Source organism: Salvelinus alpinus, chromosome 36, assembly GCF_045679555.1.
Source record: "Salvelinus alpinus chromosome 36, SLU_Salpinus.1, whole genome shotgun sequence".
In the NCBI taxonomy this organism is placed as follows: Eukaryota; Metazoa; Chordata; class Actinopteri; order Salmoniformes; family Salmonidae; genus Salvelinus; species Salvelinus alpinus.
In genome coordinates, this window is record NC_092121.1 from 14,407,137 (window position 1) to 14,427,989 (window position 20,853).

General features: G+C 47.0%; 1 protein-coding gene across 5 annotated transcripts in view; it reads right to left on the reverse strand.

Annotated features, from left to right (window-relative positions):
* The window catches only part of LOC139565003 (nuclear factor 1-like), a 70,661-nt gene extending 50,537 nt beyond the window's left edge, over positions 1-20,124 (reverse strand). For 2 of the 5 annotated variants that reach the window (XM_071384986.1, XM_071384980.1), the window contains exon 1: positions 4,019-4,978. In XM_071384986.1, coding sequence (XP_071241087.1) covers positions 4,019-4,021 — 3 coding nt within the window. In that variant the 5' untranslated portion in view covers positions 4,022-4,978. Of the gene's footprint in view, positions 1-4,018; positions 4,980-19,995 lie in introns of those variants that run through there. The other 3 variants (XM_071384979.1, XM_071384976.1, XM_071384982.1) reach the window with 3 other exon arrangements.
* Positions 20,125-20,853: the final 729 nt, after the last annotated feature.

Here is a 20,853-nt window from a genome sequence, read left to right on the forward strand (position 1 = left end):
AAGCTTAACATCCTTATCATTTATCGCCCTCCAGGTCCCCTTGGAGAGTTCATCAATGAGCTTGACGCCCTGATAAGTTCCTTTCCTGAGGATGGCTCACCTCTCACAGTTCTGGGTGACTTTAACCTCCCCACGTCTACCTTTGACTCATTCCTCTCTGCCTCCTTCTTTCCACTCCTCTCCTCTTTTGACCTCACCCTCTCACCTTCCCCCCCTACTCACAAGGCAGGCAATACGCTTGACCTCATCTTTACTAGATGCTGTTCTTCCACTAATCTCATTGCAACTCCCCTCCAAGTCTCCGACCACTACCTTGTATCCTTTTCCCTCTCGCTCTCATCCAACACTTCCCACACTGCCCCTACTCGGATGGTATCGCGCCGTCCCAACCTTCGCTCTCTCTCCCCCGCTACTCTCTCCTCTTCCATCCTATCATCTCTTCCCTCTGCTCAAACCTTCTCCAACCTATCTCCTGATTCTGCCTCCTCAACCCTCCTCTCCTCCCTTTCTGCATCCTTTGACTCTCTATGTCCCCTATCCTCCAGGCCGGCTCGGTCCTCCCCTCCTGCTCCGTGGCTCGACGACTCATTGCGAGCTCACAGAACAGGGCTCCGGGCAGCCGAGCGGAAATGGAGGAAAACTCGCCTCCCTGCGGACCTGGCATCCTTTCACTCCCTCCTCTCTACATTCTCCTCTTCTGTCTCTGCTGCTAAAGCCAATTTCTACCACTCTAAATTCCAAGCATCTGCCTCTAACCCTAGGAAGCTCTTTGCCACCTTCTCCTCCCTCCTGAATCCTCCTCCCCCTCCTCCCCCCTCCTCCCTCTCTGCTGATGACTTCGTCAACCATTTTGAAAAGAAGGTCGACGACATCCGATCCTCGTTTGCTAAGTCAAACGACACCGCTGGTTCTGCTCACACTGCCCTACCCTGTGCTTTGACCTCTTTCTCCCCTCTCTCTCCAGATGAAATCTCGCGTCTTGTGACGGCCGGCCGCCCAACAACCTGCCCGCTTGACCCTATCCCCTCCTCTCTTCTCCAGACCATTTCCGGAGACCTTCTCCCTTACCTCACCTCGCTCATCAACTCATCCTTGACCGCTGGCTACGTCCCTTCCGTCTTCAAGAGAGCGAGAGTTGCACCCCTTCTGAAAAAACCTACACTCGATCCCTCCGATGTCAACAACTACAGACCAGTATCCCTTCTTTCTTTTCTCTCCAAAACTCTTGAACGTGCCGTCCTTGGCCAGCTCTCCTGCTATCTCTCTCAGAATGACCTTCTTGATCCAAATCAGTCAGGTTTCAAGACTAGTCATTCAACTGAGACTGCTCTTCTCTGTGTCACGGAGGCGCTCCGCACTGCTAAAGCTAACTCTCTCTCCTCTGCTCTCATCCTTCTAGACCTATCGGCTGCCTTTGATACTGTGAACCATCAGATCCTCCTCTCCACCCTCTCCGAGCTGGGCATCTCCGGCGCGGCCCACGCTTGGATTGCGTCCTACCTGACAGGTCGCTCCTACCAGGTGGCGTGGCGAGAATCTGTCTCCGCACCACGTGCTCTCACCACTGGTGTCCCCCAGGGCTCTGTTCTAGGCCCTCTCCTATTCTCGCTATACACCAAGTCACTTGGCTCTGTCATATCCTCACATGGTCTCTCCTATCATTGCTATGCAGACGACACACAATTAATCTTCTCCTTTCCCCCCTCTGATAACCAGGTGGTGAATCGCATCTCTGCATGTCTGGCAGACATATCAGTGTGGATGACGGATCACCACCTCAAGCTGAACCTCGGCAAGACGGAGCTGCTCTTCCTCCCGGGGAAGGACTGCCCGTTCCATGATCTCGCCATCACGGTTGACAACTCCATTGTGTCCTCCTCCCAGAGTGCTAAGAACCTTGGCGTGATCCTGGACAACACCCTGTCGTTCTCAACTAATATCAAGGCGGTGACCCGTTCCTGTAGGTTCATGCTCTACAACATTCGCAGAGTACGACCCTGCCTCACGCAGGAAGCGGCGCAGGTCCTAATCCAGGCACTTGTCATCTCCCGTCTGGATTACTGCAACTCGCTGTTGGCTGGGCTCCCTGCCTGTGCCATTAAACCCCTACAACTCATCCAGAACGCCGCAGCCCGTCTGGTGTTCAACTTTCCCAAGTTCTCTCACGTCACCCCGCTCCTCCGCTCTCTCCACTGGCTTCCAGTTGAAGCTCGCATCCGCTACAAGACCATGGTGCTTGCCTACGGAGCTGTGAGGGGAACGGCACCTCCGTACCTTCAGGCTCTGATCAGGCCCTACACCCAAACAAGGGCACTGCGTTCATCCACCTCTGGCCTGCTCGCCTCCCTACCTCTGAGGAAGTACAGTTCCCGCTCAGCCCAGTCAAAACTGTTCGCTGCTCTGTCACCCCAATGGTGGAACAAACTCCCTCACGACGCCAGGTCAGCGGAGTCAATCACCACCTTCCGGAGACACCTGAAACCCCACCTCTTTAAGGAATACCTAGGATAGGATAAAGTAATCCTTCTAACCCCCCCCCCCCCTTAAAAGAGTTAGATGCACTATTGTAAAGTGGTTGTTCCACTGGATATCATAAGGTGAATGCACCAATTTGTAAGTCGCTCTGGATAAGAGCGTCTGCTAAATGACTTAAATGTAATGTAAATGTAAGTAAACACATAATTATTCATACAAATAATTTTCCATATTCATGTGCAAATAGAATTGTAGGAATCTACATGTCAGTGGTTCCTCAATAGGCAATGCACACAAAATGGCCAACTCAACTGATCCTATGCCAAGAGATCAAGCTGAAGGTCAAGAACCTGACAGCTAAGTTATAACTCATTAAATAACACTTTCCATGACTAATTTAGAACCTAATAGCAGTCCACTTCTAACCACTATCCCGCAACTGGATTACTTTGGGAAAATACACAAAACAAATAAAGGACCAGAATAGATGTCCTTTGTGCTTTCATTTAATCAGGAGTCAGATAGTTTTTCTTGACAGTCTTAGAGACATGATTCACTCTACTATTTTACTGTGTAAAGAATATCAAACTTTGTTTTGGTGTAGGCCTACTTATAGCTCAGCAATATTATCTGTTCTCAAGAAACTCATGTTAAATGTTTGAAGTCATAGAGGAACTGAACCTCTACTGAACTAAACTCTCCATTACAATATCATAACATGCAATCACAAGCAGCAGCACAAGGACCAGTGCTGTGGACTTGGTGGGCCTAGTGGTTATTAGAATGGTATTGTGCTCTCCTTAGTGCCTTGAATTCAGTGAATAGCCTTTACAGCTATGCGTAAATACGCAGCCGTCGGTAAGAAGTTATACCGGTAGATAATATTTAACAACAGAGCACGAGAGGAAAGCAGTTTCGCAAATTATCTTCCACAACTAACATTGATTTCAGCAATACATTCCAACTCTTAGGGTAACGTCCCCTATAAACTGTAGCCAAAATGAACTTATAAACCAAAAAGTAAATGCGCCCGTTGACTATTCACATTCGGCTTTTATGTTACTGCTTATTCAATTTCTTGACGCGTTTGGATTGTGCAACGCTGCCTTGACTTTGTGTGTAATATAGATACATCAAAGTAGATGCTTGATTGGTGGAGTGCCGTGCTCTGCTTGTCAATAGGGGGGCGACAGCATGACCACGAGCTGCAACGACTGGAAGCAGCTCAACTGCCCCGGGATTGTAGCTGAGTGGAGGATAAAGGAAGATAAATTATCCGCGTTATCCTTGTTCAAATATAACCCACTTCCATATATGATTTAACATAAAATCCTATACAGTATCAATATGAGATTGGGTAGTGCAAAGTTGACTGTAATGTACGGTATTACTCCTTAAACCACTCACAAGATAACTTTGAGGGTAATCATTAATAGTTTTTGATGCACTAGAGTGATGTTTTTCCTGTTTAAACAAAACATTAAGATGTTTACAAGCTTTCAGATGCATAAAATAGCAAATTATTGATTTACACAGCACGTACCATTGTGGAGCAGGGAAATGTGCCAACAGTCTCAAATACACATTTTCAACTTTTAAAAAGTTCAGCTTCCAAAAAAAATGTGGGAGAAAGAAACCTAGTCGTTTCTTCTGATACCGGAAGCAAAATAACCCTAATACGGGACGGCCTGTGGCCCGATTACCATTTTTTTAAATTGTAGTTTTACTGTTCTCCTCCAACAGAGAAAGTGAAGGGAGGCGGCTTATCCAAGTCAACCACTTCCCGGCTTCATTCGGGGTGTTTATGTCCGCTATTCACGCGTGGGACTTCCATGAAAACACGGACGGCGGTTGTCGGAGCTGTGAGGACTTGCTCTGGTCGCCTGTCAGTGCGCCATCCCTTCCGTCCGCTCTGTTCACCGAATACCCAGTGAGGCAAATCCGTGCACGATGCTAGCGTATCGTCAGCTCCCAAGTAACAGAGCAGAGGTCTCTCTTTGCAAGGGACCGGCAGTAAGTAGACTCTGCTTACGCGCTCACAAATCAGCTGTTGCTTCTGTGTGCCTCAAAGGAACTCTGTGTTATCCTCATCCTCTGGTCCTCCTAATAAAAAACAATACAAAAATGGAATTCCCTTTGGTTCTTCTTCACCTGTTCTTCAATGCCCATATTTACTCGAGATAAAAAGGAGACCACAACTAGTACCAGATCTGGCACCATCGATGTTGCAAGTTTTGGAGAGGGGTGATACTTGATCATACCACTATGCCAGGCGACTTCACGAAAACGCGCATATGTATACGCTAATACCGGTACATATGACGAGTGAATGAAATAGTTGGAGTTAACGGCTGTTAAAGTGTAATAAACCCAGAAAAGGTGATGTGGCGGTCCAGAGCGCGCAGAGGCGCAGCAGTGGATCGCGGCCGGAGGAGCGGAGGGCTGGTGAATTATTAATAAACGGAGCGGTTCACAGTCTGTCGTGCTCAGTGAGTAACCAGGACGGCAGCTGGGGGGTTAGAGGAATTAAATACGGACTCAGAGTAAACTGTGGACGGCAGGGGATTACCACTACCGGCTACAGTGTAGAGGCAGAGCGGGGACGCAGGGAGGGAGGGAGAGCAGAGAGGGAGGTGGTATGATAAAATCCAAATCATTTTAACATTGGTCAATGATATAAGCTATAAGTTACAAACCTCTCTTATCGGTATTAGGTCTAGATAACATTTAATCATTAGGGATATGTTTCTTAGATTTTTACATGTTTATTTAGGCTAGTCATGCCAGATATTTTACAACGATGAGAATTTGACAGTAAAGGCCTAGCAGTTATGAGGCCACAGTAAGCTATAGGAAAATATTTTGTAGTCTAGATTAATATAAAAGGACATTTTTTCAACATAATAATATACCTCATGTATGGCCGTCACGGTCCTGTTTGTACGTTTTAGTAAGAACAGAGCAGGTTTGGAATAACTTCCTCTGACTTGCAGTGAAGGACGAGATTAAACGGGGATTTACCACCAGTTTTGTAGGCTACAGAATGATTTCCACTACATTTTCTACAGAATTCATCCACATTCAGCCAACTAAACAAACTATTATTTCTTACCGTATCCTCAGCCTAGAGCAAGAACGGGACAGGTGCACGGGTTGATGAGGCTAATCATTTTTGCACCCTGTTCAAATCACTGTGGTGTTATTCATATCAAACAATACTGGGAAATTAAATTAATTTGACATTTAATAGGACTTGACTTCATTAGAATATTCCTTTATTCCAACACATTTCTGCGTTGACCTTTAAGGTAAGAATATGCAAGTGTTGTGATGCCACAAAGTATGAGCGTGCCCAAGGGATTCCAATATGCTAACTGGTTGTTTATCTCCTCTTCCGCAATATAAGTTTATGACCTTATATTTAGAAAGACCCATGAGAAACACAAGCTGTTATTTAGTGTTAGAGCTTATTGTGGCTCCTGCAGGTTTATAACTTCAGGAGAATCTAATAGCTGGAGAAGAGCAGATGTTGTTGATGATGATGATGATGATGATGATGATGATGATGATGATGATGATAAAGATACAGCAATAACAGAAATAAGAAAGAAAACAATAATACCAATATTATTACAATTGCTGTAATATTATTTTTAGGCTGTTATTAGACACTGATTAATATAAATATATACATTCAATTATTGTTATTATCACCATTAATCACTTGTATTCTTACTAATCATCCTTGGAAGTACTCATTTATTGCCTCCCCAGTCGAAATTCCTGCATTGTAATTTCATAGACTCAATGATGCTTTGCTATATAATGTCAGAAGCCTGCAATTCTTTGAATACAGTAACTTTTAAAGAAAAAAAAAAGATTTAATTCTAACGAGACTGAACATGGAAAGATCAGAATGACACTTGTTTAATTTCTACGAGAAAATACATTTACCATAATACAATTCTGCTTTAGACGGAAATGGATTACATTAATAAATGCAGCGTATCCCCAATGACACAGTTTGGCTATTTTAAAAGTGTATTCATGGATTTAAAAAGTGGTTGATTTGCATGACATTTTAGATACTTCAACAGACAGTTTCCAAGTCCAATAATAGGCTGCATCCAATTTCAAATTATAATCTAAAATCCTCCAGAATTCAGGTGAGACCCGCAGGTTAGCTTTAGTAATATTAATTTCGGGATGTGTGTTGCCCTTGTCATTTTAATGTCATTTAAGAATTGAGGAAAAAACACAAAAATACAAATTTGGTTTATTCTTTGAATGTTTTATGTCATAGGTCTACATCTACATATTAGTGTGGTTTGCAACAGAATAAGTGTTAAAACATGTCTGTCACATTTAACTAAGCTGTATTGATATTAGGCCTAAATACTTTTTCCTATTATCTGCTTTAAAATTATTATTTTTAGAAACTTTTTTTATAAAAAGAAAAACGTTTCTTTAAATTGATGGGTGCTATAATTTGTTTCAAAACTTGTGCCAAGTATCAGTTTAGACAGTTAACTTTCAGACTAATAATTATTTTGTTCTAGGCCTAAAGAATATGAAAAGTTGTATAAGGCAGAAGATATGATACAAGTAGACCTATATCTATACAATCAAATGTGTAAAGAAAAACATGTAATATTGACTAGGCCTGTTTGTGACATAATGGCCATTCTCAGCCTTTTGTCATTGTGCAAACATCACACAAGACGTCAAGCCTATGATCATCATCCTAACCTTGGTATTCGCTTGGACAAGAAGGTTCAATACAGTTCAGAAAATAACAAGGGAGTAGCCTACATATTAGTGCCTGACCATGCATTTCTCTGTCGATGCTGTCGGCAAACACACAGCATCGATACTAGGCAGCCAGTACTTCATCCGGAAGTGTAGGATATAACAGCAAATTACACTTCTCTATTATTTTACCAATTGTATATCTTTTATTTGAGCACTTTATTCGTTTATGATATAGCCTATAGGCCTAAGCAACTTAGTAAAGCTAAGCACTGTATCATATCCTGATTTCCCGCATCTTCCTCATCTATAGTTGTAGTTGTCTGTGTAACAGAACCAGGGACCTTCTGCACACATCAACGGTCGCCCACGAAGCATCGTTACCCATCACTCCACAAAGGCCGCAGAGCAAGGGGCAACACTACTAATAGGTTTCAGAGCAAGTGACGTAACTGATTGAAACGCTACTAGCGCGTACCCGCTAACTAGCTAGCCATTTCACATCCGTTACACTCACCCCCCTTTCAACCTCCTCCTTTTCCGCAGCAACCAGTGATCCGGGTCAACAGCATCAATGTAACAGTATAACTTTAAACCGTCCCCTCGCCCCGACACGGGCGCGAACCAGGGACCCTCTGCACACATCAACAACGGTCGCCCACGAAGCATCGTTACCCATCGCTCCACAAAGGCCACGGCCCTTGCAGAGCAAGGGGCAACACTACTAATAGGTTTCAGAGCAAGTGACGTAACTGATTGAAACGCTACTAGCGCGTACCCGCTAACTAGCTAGCCATTTCACATCCGTTACATCTGTCACATGTAGACTCTCAATGCCTCTGCAATCAGAATTCGTGATAAGCCTACTTATCTAAACGATTATATATAGGCAACAATGCACAAAATGATTTATTTCTGTTGAAGACAAACCATTGTTGTCTGATTTCTCATATAGCTTAATGTCAATCTTCACTTCCCTGCATGTGAAATTATTCAAAATGTAAAAACAGCATTTTTGCACACTGATATAGAATAATACAAATAAGCTTTCTATATTATAAACAACAGATTGACTGTGTTCACTATGTGAAGTGTGTTTGAATGTTAAATGACGAGACAGAGACATTCATGCGAGTAACCAGCCTTGTTCTGTACATCATGACACTTCCGGGTATCTCAAGCACCCCGGTATAAATACACGAGTTGCAGTAATGAACATTTACCAACAGATGGCATCACTGTGCCATCTTACACCCATAACATCTTCCCTTTAATAAAATAGGACAGGTGTCAATTCATTAACAAAACAAACCTAGTAATAATTTCCAACATGAACAACTTAGTATTTTTTTTTTTTTTTTTTTTCTCAGGTAACAACTTAAAACATTTTTTTATCTCTTTCTGTCAACCCTGATGGGCAACCTACAGATTAAGTCTTTTTGGTGGCTGAGACAAACGCCCGTAGCGTGAAAAGACAGGGGGCTTGTCTGCGAGGACTGCGGGTTCCCGCACAGGCGTGTCACCTGACTGTCTAAGGGGAGTATTGATGGGCGAGGGAGCAGCCGACCTGTGATCCCCTGACTCTTCGCCCAGTGCCTCAGGCCCCATGTGACTTGACCTGTGATCACCTGGCTCTTCGCCCAGTGCCTCAGGCCCCATTGCTGGAGTTCCGTCTTTTGTCATGCGACCCCTTTGACCATCAGGGTTCTGAGTAGGTGCTGGCTCAGCAATCCGAAGGTCAACTCTGTTGCGACGGTACAGAGATCCATTCACTTCGACCAAGTAGGAGCGTGGTGCCACTTTCTGTACACAGGATCCGAGTCTCCAGAGGCCCGTCCGGTCCCCTGGTAGTGGCTTCATTCGCACCGTTTCACCCACCCTGAGCTCAGGTAAGTCTTTTGCTGATTTGTCGTAGATGAACTTGGAGACCTGTCTTCTGTGACGTAGCTTCACCAGCACGTCAGTCACCACACAGGGCTCCAGGAGAGTGTTGGCTACTGGCAGAGCTGCTTTTAAGCGCCGTGCCATGAGGCGCTGGGCCGGGCTGCTATCCATGCCTTCTGTCGGGGTATTGCGCCACTGCAGGATTGCTTTCCAGGCATCTTTGCCCTCTCGCAGAGCCTTTTTGCAGAGGTCCTTTGCGATTTTTACTGCGGACTCCGCCTTCCCATTAGCTTTTGGGTATCGTGGTGATGAAGTGACGTGCTCAAATTCCCATCCTGCAGCAAATTTTCGGAACTCAGCTCCGGAGAATTGGGGTCCATTGTCTGAAATTACCCTATCTGGCTGGCCATAGCGGGCAAACTGAGCCTTGCAGCGTTTGATCGTTGTCTCTGCTGAGAGGTCGGGGAGGAGGTCAATCTCCCAAAAGTCTGAGTAATGATCGACTACCAGCAGAAAGTCTTTGCCACTGTGCTGGAAGAGATCTAGGCTTACTATCTGCCAGGGGCGCATCGGTAGCTCGTGGGACGTCATCGTCTCTCTCTGTTGCTCAATGGCATATTCATTACAGATTGAACATTTACTGACATAGTCTTTGATTTCACTCTGCATTCCTGGCCAATACAGTGTGTCACGTGCTTGTCTGTAACAGGCCTCACCTCCTATGTGACTTGAGTGCACACGCGCCAACATCTCATGGCGCAGAGACCGGGGAATAACGACTCTCTGACACATGAATATTACTCCGTTTTGAACACTGAGCTCCTCTTTGACTGGCCAATATTCTCTGACGGCTAAAGCAGTTTCTTCCTTGCAGTCGGGCCAGCCCATCATAATCACAGACCTCAATGCCTGGAGTTGTCCGTCCCTGTCTGTGTGCTGTCTGATTTGTATAAGGCGCTGGTCCGTAACATTGAGGTAGTCAGCCTGGTTAATGTGTTCAACATCCACTTGCTCTGTTTGTAAGCTGCACACTGCGTGTTGTTCATGCATGGAGCGTGTGTAAATGCCTGATGCAGTAGCCCTGCTGAGCGTGTCACTCACATACATCTCTGGCCCTGGCTTATACACCACCGTGAGGTTGTAGTTGTAGACTCAAATTCTGGTCTCCGACTGGAGGCGAGGGTTCAAATCCCTCTTCTGACACCATGTTTGAATGTTAAATGACGAGACAGAGACATTCATGCGAGTAACCAGCCTTGTTCTGTACATCATGACACTTCCGGGTATCTCAAGCACCCCGGTATAAATACACGAGTTGCAGTAATGAACATTTACCAACAGATGGCATCACTGTGCCATCTTACACCCATAACAAAGTGCACCGGCTGGCACACTAATGAGTGCATAACAACAACTCATCCAAAAGTTCAGTTAATAGAATGATTAAGTCAAAGAGGGCCATTCGATAAAATAAATAAATAGGTAGCCTTCTATTTTTGGCGAAATAAATAGACCTACATCAACTCAAACGAACTTGAACACGTTTTTAACCAATCCGGAAAAACCTCGAAGTAGGGCCTAGGCCTAGTGCATCTGCTTCATTTTATTACTCAACCTTTCATGTCGGAGTGATAAAGCCTGCTCTCCGCACTTTCACCTGCCCCGCGAACCCAAATGTCTGTGTTTAGAAATGAAAAGTTGTGATTTATGGGGTTTTAAGCATGTTCTAAAGTAGTTTATAATTTCTAACAATAATTACAAAAGATTTAGGCCCAACACAAAGGTCACAACGTGCGTGATGTGTCGTAGTACTGTAGGCCTATAGTGAGCATAGGCCAAAAACTAAAGAGCCACTGTTCTCGTTGCACAGCCACGGCCGAGAAATGAAAATGTGTTTCTGGTGGAGCACAAATGCGTCAAACTGTTATTCACAATCCATTCCCGGCCGAAAGTACAACGAAACAGTGTTGCTCTTGAGGTAGCATGAGCTGCAACTATAGGCTATCTGATTCTCATTAAAATGAAAATGGATTTTCAGGCAGCGTTGTAAAGTGTAAGCCCTTATTTCCCAATTCCATTATGCAATTCCTTCTCGCGCTCTCCTGCACTATCCAGGGACTTTACTTGGATTCCCTTCCGTTTCTATACAGTTTGCCCAGTATTCTCGGCTTGAGCTTTACAAAAACGGGGAAACAAAAGTTCCACTAGACAACGGCGTGTCTAGGAATGCTGACATTGGCATTGCGAACGGGCACTGGCTGAAAGAGCCGCAGACCGGCAGCCTAATTCACCGCCTCTGTTTCTCCCCCAAAGGTACTGTAGGCCCGTAACTTCCCATACGGAAGGACAAAAAAGGGCTGTTTACGCACACTCGCTTCACCTATTCCCACACAGTTCTTTAAAACAGCAATGCAACAGTTATCTCTCATGCATACCCTATCCCCAGTCTGTCTGTCATAGCTCACGGCAAAGCAAGCGTAGGCAACCGGACCTATAACCTGTGCGCAATACTGTTTGAACAGCCTGCTGTTAGCAGACCGTATATCCTCATGTGGGTATAGTTTTTTTCATGATCTAAATGTCAGAACATAAATTGGTTATAGCTTCAAAGACAGAGAATAAGTTGCATCTTGAACATCTAGGTAGGCCTACCATCAATCTCCTGAACAAAATTGCTTTTTCAAAGGATCTTTCATCTTAAAGGTGTACATTTCTGTGTCCCAGCAGATTGTACATTTCATCTAGAAAAGGACTTTGAAAAAAAAAAAAGGTGCTTTGAAAGTATGTCAGTTTTAAAGCATTACTGCTTAATTAACTCTGCACCCCTAATGAGTTTCTGTTGGAGTGGGACTATCAAGCCTCTGGAACCACAGAGGAGATAGAGGGAGTTAAAACATCTGTATACGGGAACACGCACGCACACACACACACACACACACACACACACACACACACACACACACACACACACACACACACACACACACACACACACACACACACACACACACACACACACACACACACACACACACACACACACACACACACACACATGATGCATTAGGCCTATTACCACAGCCCTGTATGTAACAAAGGCAGACAGCTAACCAGTCCAGGTATAGAGTCCACCTCCAGGCACCCAGCGGTGAGATAAATAGCATGTGACAGAGGGCTGTGATTGGCTGGCCCTGGGGCCAGGGTGGCTGCTGCAGGTTGCTAGAGTGGAGCTGTCCCTGGTCCCTGGCTATCCCACACTCCCCAGCCTTATCAGGCTCCTACACGGCACCGCTAGAGGAAGGCATGTCTCAGGAGGGCAGGGCTACCAGCACACCGCTTATCGTCCACCAGCAAGGAGGGTTTAGAGGTCCTTATGAACTCTGCCTGTGTGTGTGTGTGTGTGTGTGTGTGCTCATGTGTTTATAAGAAAGGTAAATGTTTGTATGAGTGTATGGCTTTTGGATGTGTGTGTATTGTTTGCACATGTGTGCATGAGTGAAGTGCTTGGTGAGATGCTGATAATCATGACAAGAACAAAGTAAATGATGATACACACTTCTCTCTGTGCCAGCTCCCACTCTTTCAGTTAAAGCTCCAGCCACAGTTCTTCAAAGCCACTGAAAGGGAACACAAAGGCTTTTTCTTAAACAAGGTCAAGTGTTCTGTGTGTATAAGTTTAGATCCGCTAGGTTATCTCTCCACACAAAGCGGGAAACAATGCAGTGTTTTTACAGGCTGATGAACTGCAATCAAAACCAAGCCACCAACATTTCGTTCCTGTGTGGAAAGACATGAAATTATGTCTTTTTTTTGTAATTTGAGTACATGTGTGGCTCCACATCTCAGAGCCCCATTGGAAATACACTTCTTCATCTCTGTGATTTACTCAGGTCTGACTCCAGCCAGTACCATGGAGAGGGGTATCTGCAAGGGGGTTTAAAGGAAGGGGGTTCTGGGAGAGTAGGGTTGTCCTCCCCCAGGAGAGACCAGCACTGGTATAATCTGTTTTCCTGGCTCTCCATGAAAGAGAGGGAGACCCACTAGAGACTGGCCCTCTCAGATCGGCTGCCCCCCACCCCTACTGTCTATATTCATCTGCTATCTCTCCGTATGTCACGTTCCTGACCTGTTTTCTCTTGTTTTGTATGTCTTTATTGGTCAGGGCGTGAGTGTTGGGTGGGCAGTCTATGTTTTGTATTTCTATGTTGGGTTTTGTGTTCGGCCTGGTATGATTCTCAATTAGAGACAGGTGTGATTCGTTTGTCTCTGATTGAGAGTCATACTAAGGCAGCCAGGGTTTCACTGGTGTTTTGTGGGTGTTTGTTTCCTGTGTTAGCGTTTGGGCCACACAGGACTGTTGCAGGTTAGTCACGTTTGTTGTTTTGTTTATTTGTAGTGTTTGTTGGTTTGCCATTAAAATCATGAATACCTCCTACTCCGCATCTTGGTCCGATCCATGCTCCTCCTCGTCGGAGGAGGAGAACGACATTGACAGCCGTTACAGAAACACCCACCAAACCAGGACCAAGCGGATTGGAGAAGGACGGCAAGAACAAAAGCAATGGAGAGAAGAGGAATGGACATGGGAGCAAATACTCAACGGAGAAGGACCCTGGGCTAAGGTGGGAGAGAATCGCCGCTCTCGGGAGGAGAAGGAGGCAGCCACAGCCCAGGAGCGCTGGTATGAGGAGGCAGCACGTAAGAGAGGCTGGAAGCCCGAGAGGCTCACCCAAAAATGTCTTGGGGGGGGGGCTAAAGGGGAGTGTGGCGAAGCCGGGTTGGTTACCTGAGCCAACTCCCCGGGCTTACCGTGGAGTGAGAGGGCGTCGTACTGGTCAGACACCGTGTTATGCGGTAAAGCGCACGGTGTCCCCAGTACGCGTGCTTAGCCCAGTGCGGGCTATTCCACCTTGCCGCACTGGGAGGGCTAGGTTGGGCATCGAGCCGGATGTCATGAAGCCGGCCCAACGTATCTGGCCTCCAGTACGTCTCCTCGGGCCGGCGTACATGGCACCAGCCTTACAGGTGGTGTCCCCGGTTCGCCTGCATAGCCCAGTGCGGGCTATTCCACCTCGCCGCACTGGCAGGGCTACGGGGACCATTCAACCTGGTAAGGTTGGAGAGGCTCGGTGCTCAAGAGCGCGTGTCCTCCTTCACGGTCCGGCATATCCGGCGCCACCTTCCCACCCCAGCCCAGTACCACCAGTGCCTACACCACGCACCAGGCTTCCAGTGCATCTCCAGAGCCCTGTTCCTCCTCCCCGCACTCGCCCTGAGGTGCGTGCCCTCAGCCCGGTACCTCCAGTTCCGGCACCACGCATCAGGCCTATTGTGCGTCTCAGCCGGCCAGAGTCTGCCGTCTGCCCAGCGGTGCCTGAACTGCCCGTCTGCCCAGCGGTGCCTGAACTGCCCGGCTGCCCAACGCCGTCTGAGCCATCTGTCTGCCCAGCGCCGTCTGAGCCATCTGTCTGCCCAGCGCCGTCTGAGCCATCCGTCTGCCCAACGCCGTCTGAGCCATCCGTCTGCCCAACGCCGTCTGAGCCATCTGTCTGCCCAACGCCGTCTGAGCCATCTGTCTGCCCAACGCCGTCTGAGCCATCTGTCTGCCCAACGCCGTCTGAGCCATCTGTCTGCCCAACGCCGTCTGAGCCATCCGTCTGCCCAGCGCCGTCTGAGCCATCCGTCTGCCAAGCGCCATCTGAGCCATCCGTCTGCCACGAGCCATTAGAGCCGCCCGTCTGTCCCGAGCCGTTAGAGCCGTCCGTCAGTCAGGAGCCGCTAGAGCCGCCAGCCAGTCAGGAGCTGCCAGAGCCGCCAGCCAGTCAGGAGCTGCCAGAGACGCCAGCCAGTCAGGAGCTGCCAGAGACGCCAGCCAGTCAGGAGCTGCCAGAGACGCCAGCCAGTCAGGAGCTGCCAGAGACGCCAGCCAGTCAGGAGCTGCCAGAGACGCCAGCCAGTCAGGAGCTGCCAGAGACGCCAGACAGTCATGAGCTGCCCTACGGTCATGAGCTGCCCTACAGTCATGAGCTGCCCTACAGTCATGAGCTGCCCTACAGTCATGAGCTGCCCTACAGTCATGAGCTGCCCTCCAGTCATGAGCTGCCCTACAGTCATGAGCTGCCCTACAGTCATGAGCTGCCCTACAGTCATGAGCTGCCCTCCAGTCATGAGCTGCCCTCCAGTCATGAGCTGCCCTCCAGTCATGAGCTGCCCTCCAGTCATGAGCTGCCCTACAGTCATGAGCTGCCCTACAGTCATGAGCTGCCACCCAGTCATGAGCTGCCACTCAGTCCGGAGCTGCCACTTAGTCCGGAGCTGCCCCTTATCCCGGAGCTGCTGCCCCTTATCCCGGAGCTGCTGCCCCTTATCCCGGAGCTGCTGCCCCTTATCCCGGAGCTGCTGCCCCTTATCCCGGAGCTGCTGCCCCTTATCCCGGTGCTGGCCCTTATCCCGATGCTGCCCCTTCATTTAGGTGGGTTGAGTTGGAGGGTGGTCATTGGGAGGGGGATACGGAAGCGGGGAGTGACTATGGTGGGGTGGGGACCTCGCCCAGAGCCTGAGCCACCACCGTGGTCAGATGCCCACCCAGACCCTCCCCTAGACTTTGTGCTGGTGCGCCCGGAGTTCGTACCTTAAGGGGTGGGTTATGTCACGTTCCTGACCTGTTTTCTCTTGTTTTGTATGTCTTTATTGGTCAGGGCGTGAGTGTTGGGTGGGCAGTCTATGTTTTGTATTTCTATGTTGGGTTTTGTGTTCGGCCTGGTATGATTCTCAATTAGAGACAGGTGTGATTCGTTTGTCTCTGATTGAGAGTCATACTAAGGCAGCCAGGGTTTCACTGGTGTTTTGTGGGTGTTTGTTTCCTGTGTTAGCGTTTGGGCCACACAGGACTGTTGCAGGTTAGTCACGTTTGTTGTTTTGTTTATTTGTAGTGTTTGTTGGTTTGCCATTAAAATCATGAATACCTCCTACTCCGCATCTTGGTCCGATCCATGCTCCTCCTCGTCGGAGGAGGAGAACGACATTGACAGCCGTTACACCGTACCTCTCTCCAGCTCTCCTTTTCTCGCTATATTCTCCAAAGCTTATTTTTGTTCCCTCTCTCTATTCATCCACTTCATCTGCTATTCTGTCCATCCCTTGGTTTGCAATTGATTTATTGATTTAACTCTCAATTCTAGTCCACCCTCTGCTTGCACAAGCATCTATTTGCTTTTCCTAACGGATGTCGTTGTGTCAATGTTTCCTTATTCTTATCTAAACGTATCTCTTGGTATCTACGTTTGTATTAAACATTTTTTCAAATATGGATTCATATTATTAATAAAAGATGAGGAAATCACTGTCATTATGTACATCCATTCACTTGAGAACAGCAGCTGCCAATATTCTAGTCTTTTTAGATCAGGGTGGGATTTAGCTACTACATGAAAACAATGATGTAGCTACAATTCTATCCTAGAACTGTACAATAAGGATGCCTTGGAAGCGCAATTCATATTTGAACAAAAAAAGTCATATTTCATATTATTCGTAAAATCTCTAACTTCTTTCTTTCTCCATATTGTGATTTAAAAAAAATGCATTAGCAGATGGATCAGCTATAATACTGCAAATAGATTGTGGCTACTACCAATGTAATTGTCTGCATCCTTCTCCATATTGTGATACCCATTCCCCCCTCTCTTCTTGCCCCCATCCTTCGCTCCATCCCTCTGCTTCCTGTGTTCACTCTTTCACACTTCTGAGAGGAGAGCGTTGTTTTATGGAACCGGGCCATACAGTCTGGTCTGGTCCAGTACCCTCTCCCTCTCTATCTCAATCCCTCCTTCTTTCCTCCCTGCAGTTTCCCCCATCTTCCGCCCTCTTTTCCCCCCCATCGATGGGTAGAGCCTCCTTAGCAGTGGCAGACTCTGTTTGGTAGAGTGGATCCAAGAGAATATGAATATTCATGACTCACCCCCCAACCCCCCACTGTCGGCGGCAACACTTGGTAGCAGCACATGGCGAGACAGCTGTTGCAGGCCAAGCCAGGCATCTGTGCAGTGGGAGAGGGAGACACAGAGAACGCCAGGCAGTGGCCGGGGCATCTGGGTAGAGAGCCAGACAGATAGACAGACAGAAGGAAAGGGGCAGAGGCAGGGTCATCTGGGTGAAAAGAAAGTGGAAGAGACAGACAGACAGAGGGATAAGGGCACCGGCGGGGTAGTTGTCTGGAGAGGAAGAGGACAGACAGCTTGAGGAACAGGGGAGAAAGTGAGAAAGACAGACAGACAGGTTGAGGAACAGGGGAGAAAGTGAGACAGTCAGACAGACAGCTTGAGGAACAGGGGAGAAAGTGAGAAAGACAGACAGACAGGTTGAGGAACAGGGGAGAAAGTGAGACAGTCAGACAGACAGGTTGAGGAACAGGGGAGAAAGTGAGACAGTCAGACAGACAGGTTGAGTAACAGGGGAGAAAGTGAGAAAATCAGACAGACAGGTTGAGGAACAGCGGAGAAAGTGAGAAAATCAGACAGACAGGTTGAGGAACAGCGGAGAAAGTGAGACAGAAAGGTAGGGATAATGGCAGGAGGGTCTGCAGACAGACATTCAGTTTTGGTAGGAGAGGTCTCCTGGACAGGAGGGACATAGGATAAAGAGACATTGAAATGTGTTTAAGCACATTTGAGTGTGAGGTTTCAATGGAATGATACAGTAAGGAACAGTCTATTACAGACTTACATACATACGTATGAGCAGTCATAAAACACAACCAATGAAGACACAGAATCAGGCCCTAGCAATGACAGTAAGAGTGCTAGAACAATACTAGATGTGCTGACACGTACGTTCTGGTTAGCAGGGCCTGCTGATTCTCCACAGGGTGAGAGAACGTTCCTTTGCCAGCCATAATAACCTAGCCTTGCCCACCCCTGTGCCCCAGCACCCTGCAGTCGCCTCATCCCCTGCCACCCCCCTACGTGGGGCCCCAGTTCTGGCCGGCCTCCCTATCCTTCTCTCCTCCTCCCTCTCCCCCTCTCACCAAGGCAGCAGGCCCTGTGGTGCCCTACATAGCAGTGAGCGCAGCAGGCCCTGTGGTGCCCTACATAGCAGTGAGCGCAGCAGGCCCTGTGGTGCCCTACATAGCAGTGAGCGCAGCAGGCCCTGTGGTGCCCTACATAGCAGTGAGCGCAGCAGGCCTTATGGTGCCCTACATAGCAGTGAGCGCAGCAGGCCTTGTGGTGCCCTACATAGCAGTGAGCGCAGTAGGCCTTGTGGTGCCCTACATAGCAGTGAGCGCAGCAGGCCCTGTGGTGCCCTACATAGCAGTGAGCGCAGCAGGCCCTGTGGTGCCCTACATAGCAGTGAGCGCAGCAGGCCTTGTGGTGCCCTACATAGCAGTGAGCGCAGCAGGCCCTGTGGTGCCCTACATAGCAGTGAGCGCAGCAGGCCTTGTGGTGCCCTACATAGCAGTGAGCGCAGCAGGCCTTGTGGTGCCCTACATAGCAGTGAGCGCAGCAGGCCTTGTGGTGCCCTACATAGCAGTGAGCGCAGCAGGCCTTGTGGTGCCCTACATAGCAGTGAGCGCAGCAGGCCTTGTGGTGCCCTACATAGCAGTGAGCGCAGCAGGCCCTGTGGTGCCCTACATAGCAGTGAGCGCAGCAGGCCTTGTGGTGCCCTACATAGCAGTGAGCGCAGCAGGCTGGCACTGCAGGGAATCCTGGGGTTTTCTAACTGTGTCAGGCCTCAGGACACCTCTGCACTGTGTATCAACACACAAAGGACAATCAATGCAATGCAAACAAGAGTGGTACAGAATGCTATCAATACGTACTATTTAATATAAAGGGGTCTGATGAAAGGGGTCAAATGATTGGTGGCTGGCACCTGGTTCTGAACCTGAAGGCGCAAAAATTGTTCTAGTTGTTTTGTATGTGTATAAAGCAGGATATATGATATATATGGGTGAAAAATGTAGGCTATGTGGATGCAAAAATATGACTTAAAATCATTATGTTATGCTTTTTGATAATTATACCTCCAATCAATCCTTATTAGAAACAGTCCTCTGTCCATTTTTTTAAAGACTTGTGGGCAAAACACTGAATATTAAGTACAAGCTGAAGTACAGTTTGAAACTACATCCATTGGCATTATCTTTAAATCTCAAATATGAGATCATTTATTATTCAGTGGGTGATATGATATGATAAATGTATGCAAGCCAAAAGTAACAAGTATTTTCAAAACATTTGAAGTCACAATATTCTGAGAGTAATAGGATAGCAACAGAGATAAGATTGTATTTAATAACAGTCAGAGTCTTTATTCCATGGCAATTTAAATATTTAATCTTGCACTGAATTATGTTAAATAATTGTGTGAGTGGCGTTAAGTATCTACCAACTTTCACTTAAACAAAACTAACAATGAAAGTAGAGTTCAGGGCAGCAACCTCATTTTGTACACACACCATTGAGCTTTTCACCATTTAAAGTAGCCCAAAGAAAAAGCATTACTGAAAACACAAATTTATCACAATTGTCATCAGGATTTTGATGACTACACCATCATTCCAATATCAATTGATGCAGGTGACTCCAACTTCTCTACAGGAATACTTTCACCCAAGTCAACTAGACCCTCGCACAACATTACATCCTCTCACCAGAAATCACTTCATCAAACATTCAATCAATTGATTCCTGACCATCAACTTGCCATTTTAAAAGTAGATACCCAGAGGAACAAAACCTTTTCTATGCCCTATACCTGAGCAACAACCTCCACCCAAATGTCATTTTAATGAAACACTTTTTTTCAATTTAATGAAGAGATCAATGGAGAGAGAAGAAAGCGAGAGTGATGGAGAAAGCGATAGAGATAGACAGGGAGTATCCCTACCATCCACCATGACCTGGCAGAGAAGTCGTAGCACAGCTGCCACCTGAGCCCTGGGTCACACTGTCTGTCCGACGCCATTCCTGCGCTCACTCCGCCAGCCAAAATCCTCTTCCCGTGATGCCTAATAAATATATAAATAAGTCAATAAGGGAAAACACGGATGGAGCACCAATCAGGAGCTGTGTGTTACCAGGATGCACCCAGTGTGAGTGTGTGTGTGTCTGTGTGTGTGAGGGAGAGGACACAGACACAAAAACACCAAGAAGCCCTCTCCAAGCAGCTGTGCCCGGGCTTTGCCAGTCCTAGTACCCTGCCATATGTAGACTTAGAGAAGCACCATTTCTGAACCAATTCAAAGCAGTGTGTGTATGTGTGTGTGGGGGGGGTTCAATGTACCAATGTGTACTTAAAGAATTTACAATTTGTTTTGTATGTTGGGCTGCCTATTGTTCTGGAAGTGCAGTCCATGGTGGATACATGCTACAAGGTGCTGTGAGCCAAAGTCACATTTCAGTGCCCCGTCATTGAAGTGCCTCCATGTTACAGACCTTGTACATTTATCTTCAGTCTCTGTGAATAAAAACTAGGAATTACACAAAAATGGTTCATACTGATAGTGAATTGAATAAAATGACCATTGACTTCAATAGCTGTGTCTCGTGTGTCCTGTCCTCCTCAAATCCCCTTTGTCTTGTGGTTCATTCACCTTGCGACATGACGTCTTCTTGGTTCCCCTCCATAATGCCTGCATATTCTAACTGGATGGAAGTCTGTTGTTGATGAGCATAATGAAAACAAAAGAAAGTCATTTTCCTCAGTGGTATAAACATTTAGTCACTGCCCATGAGGAAAACATTA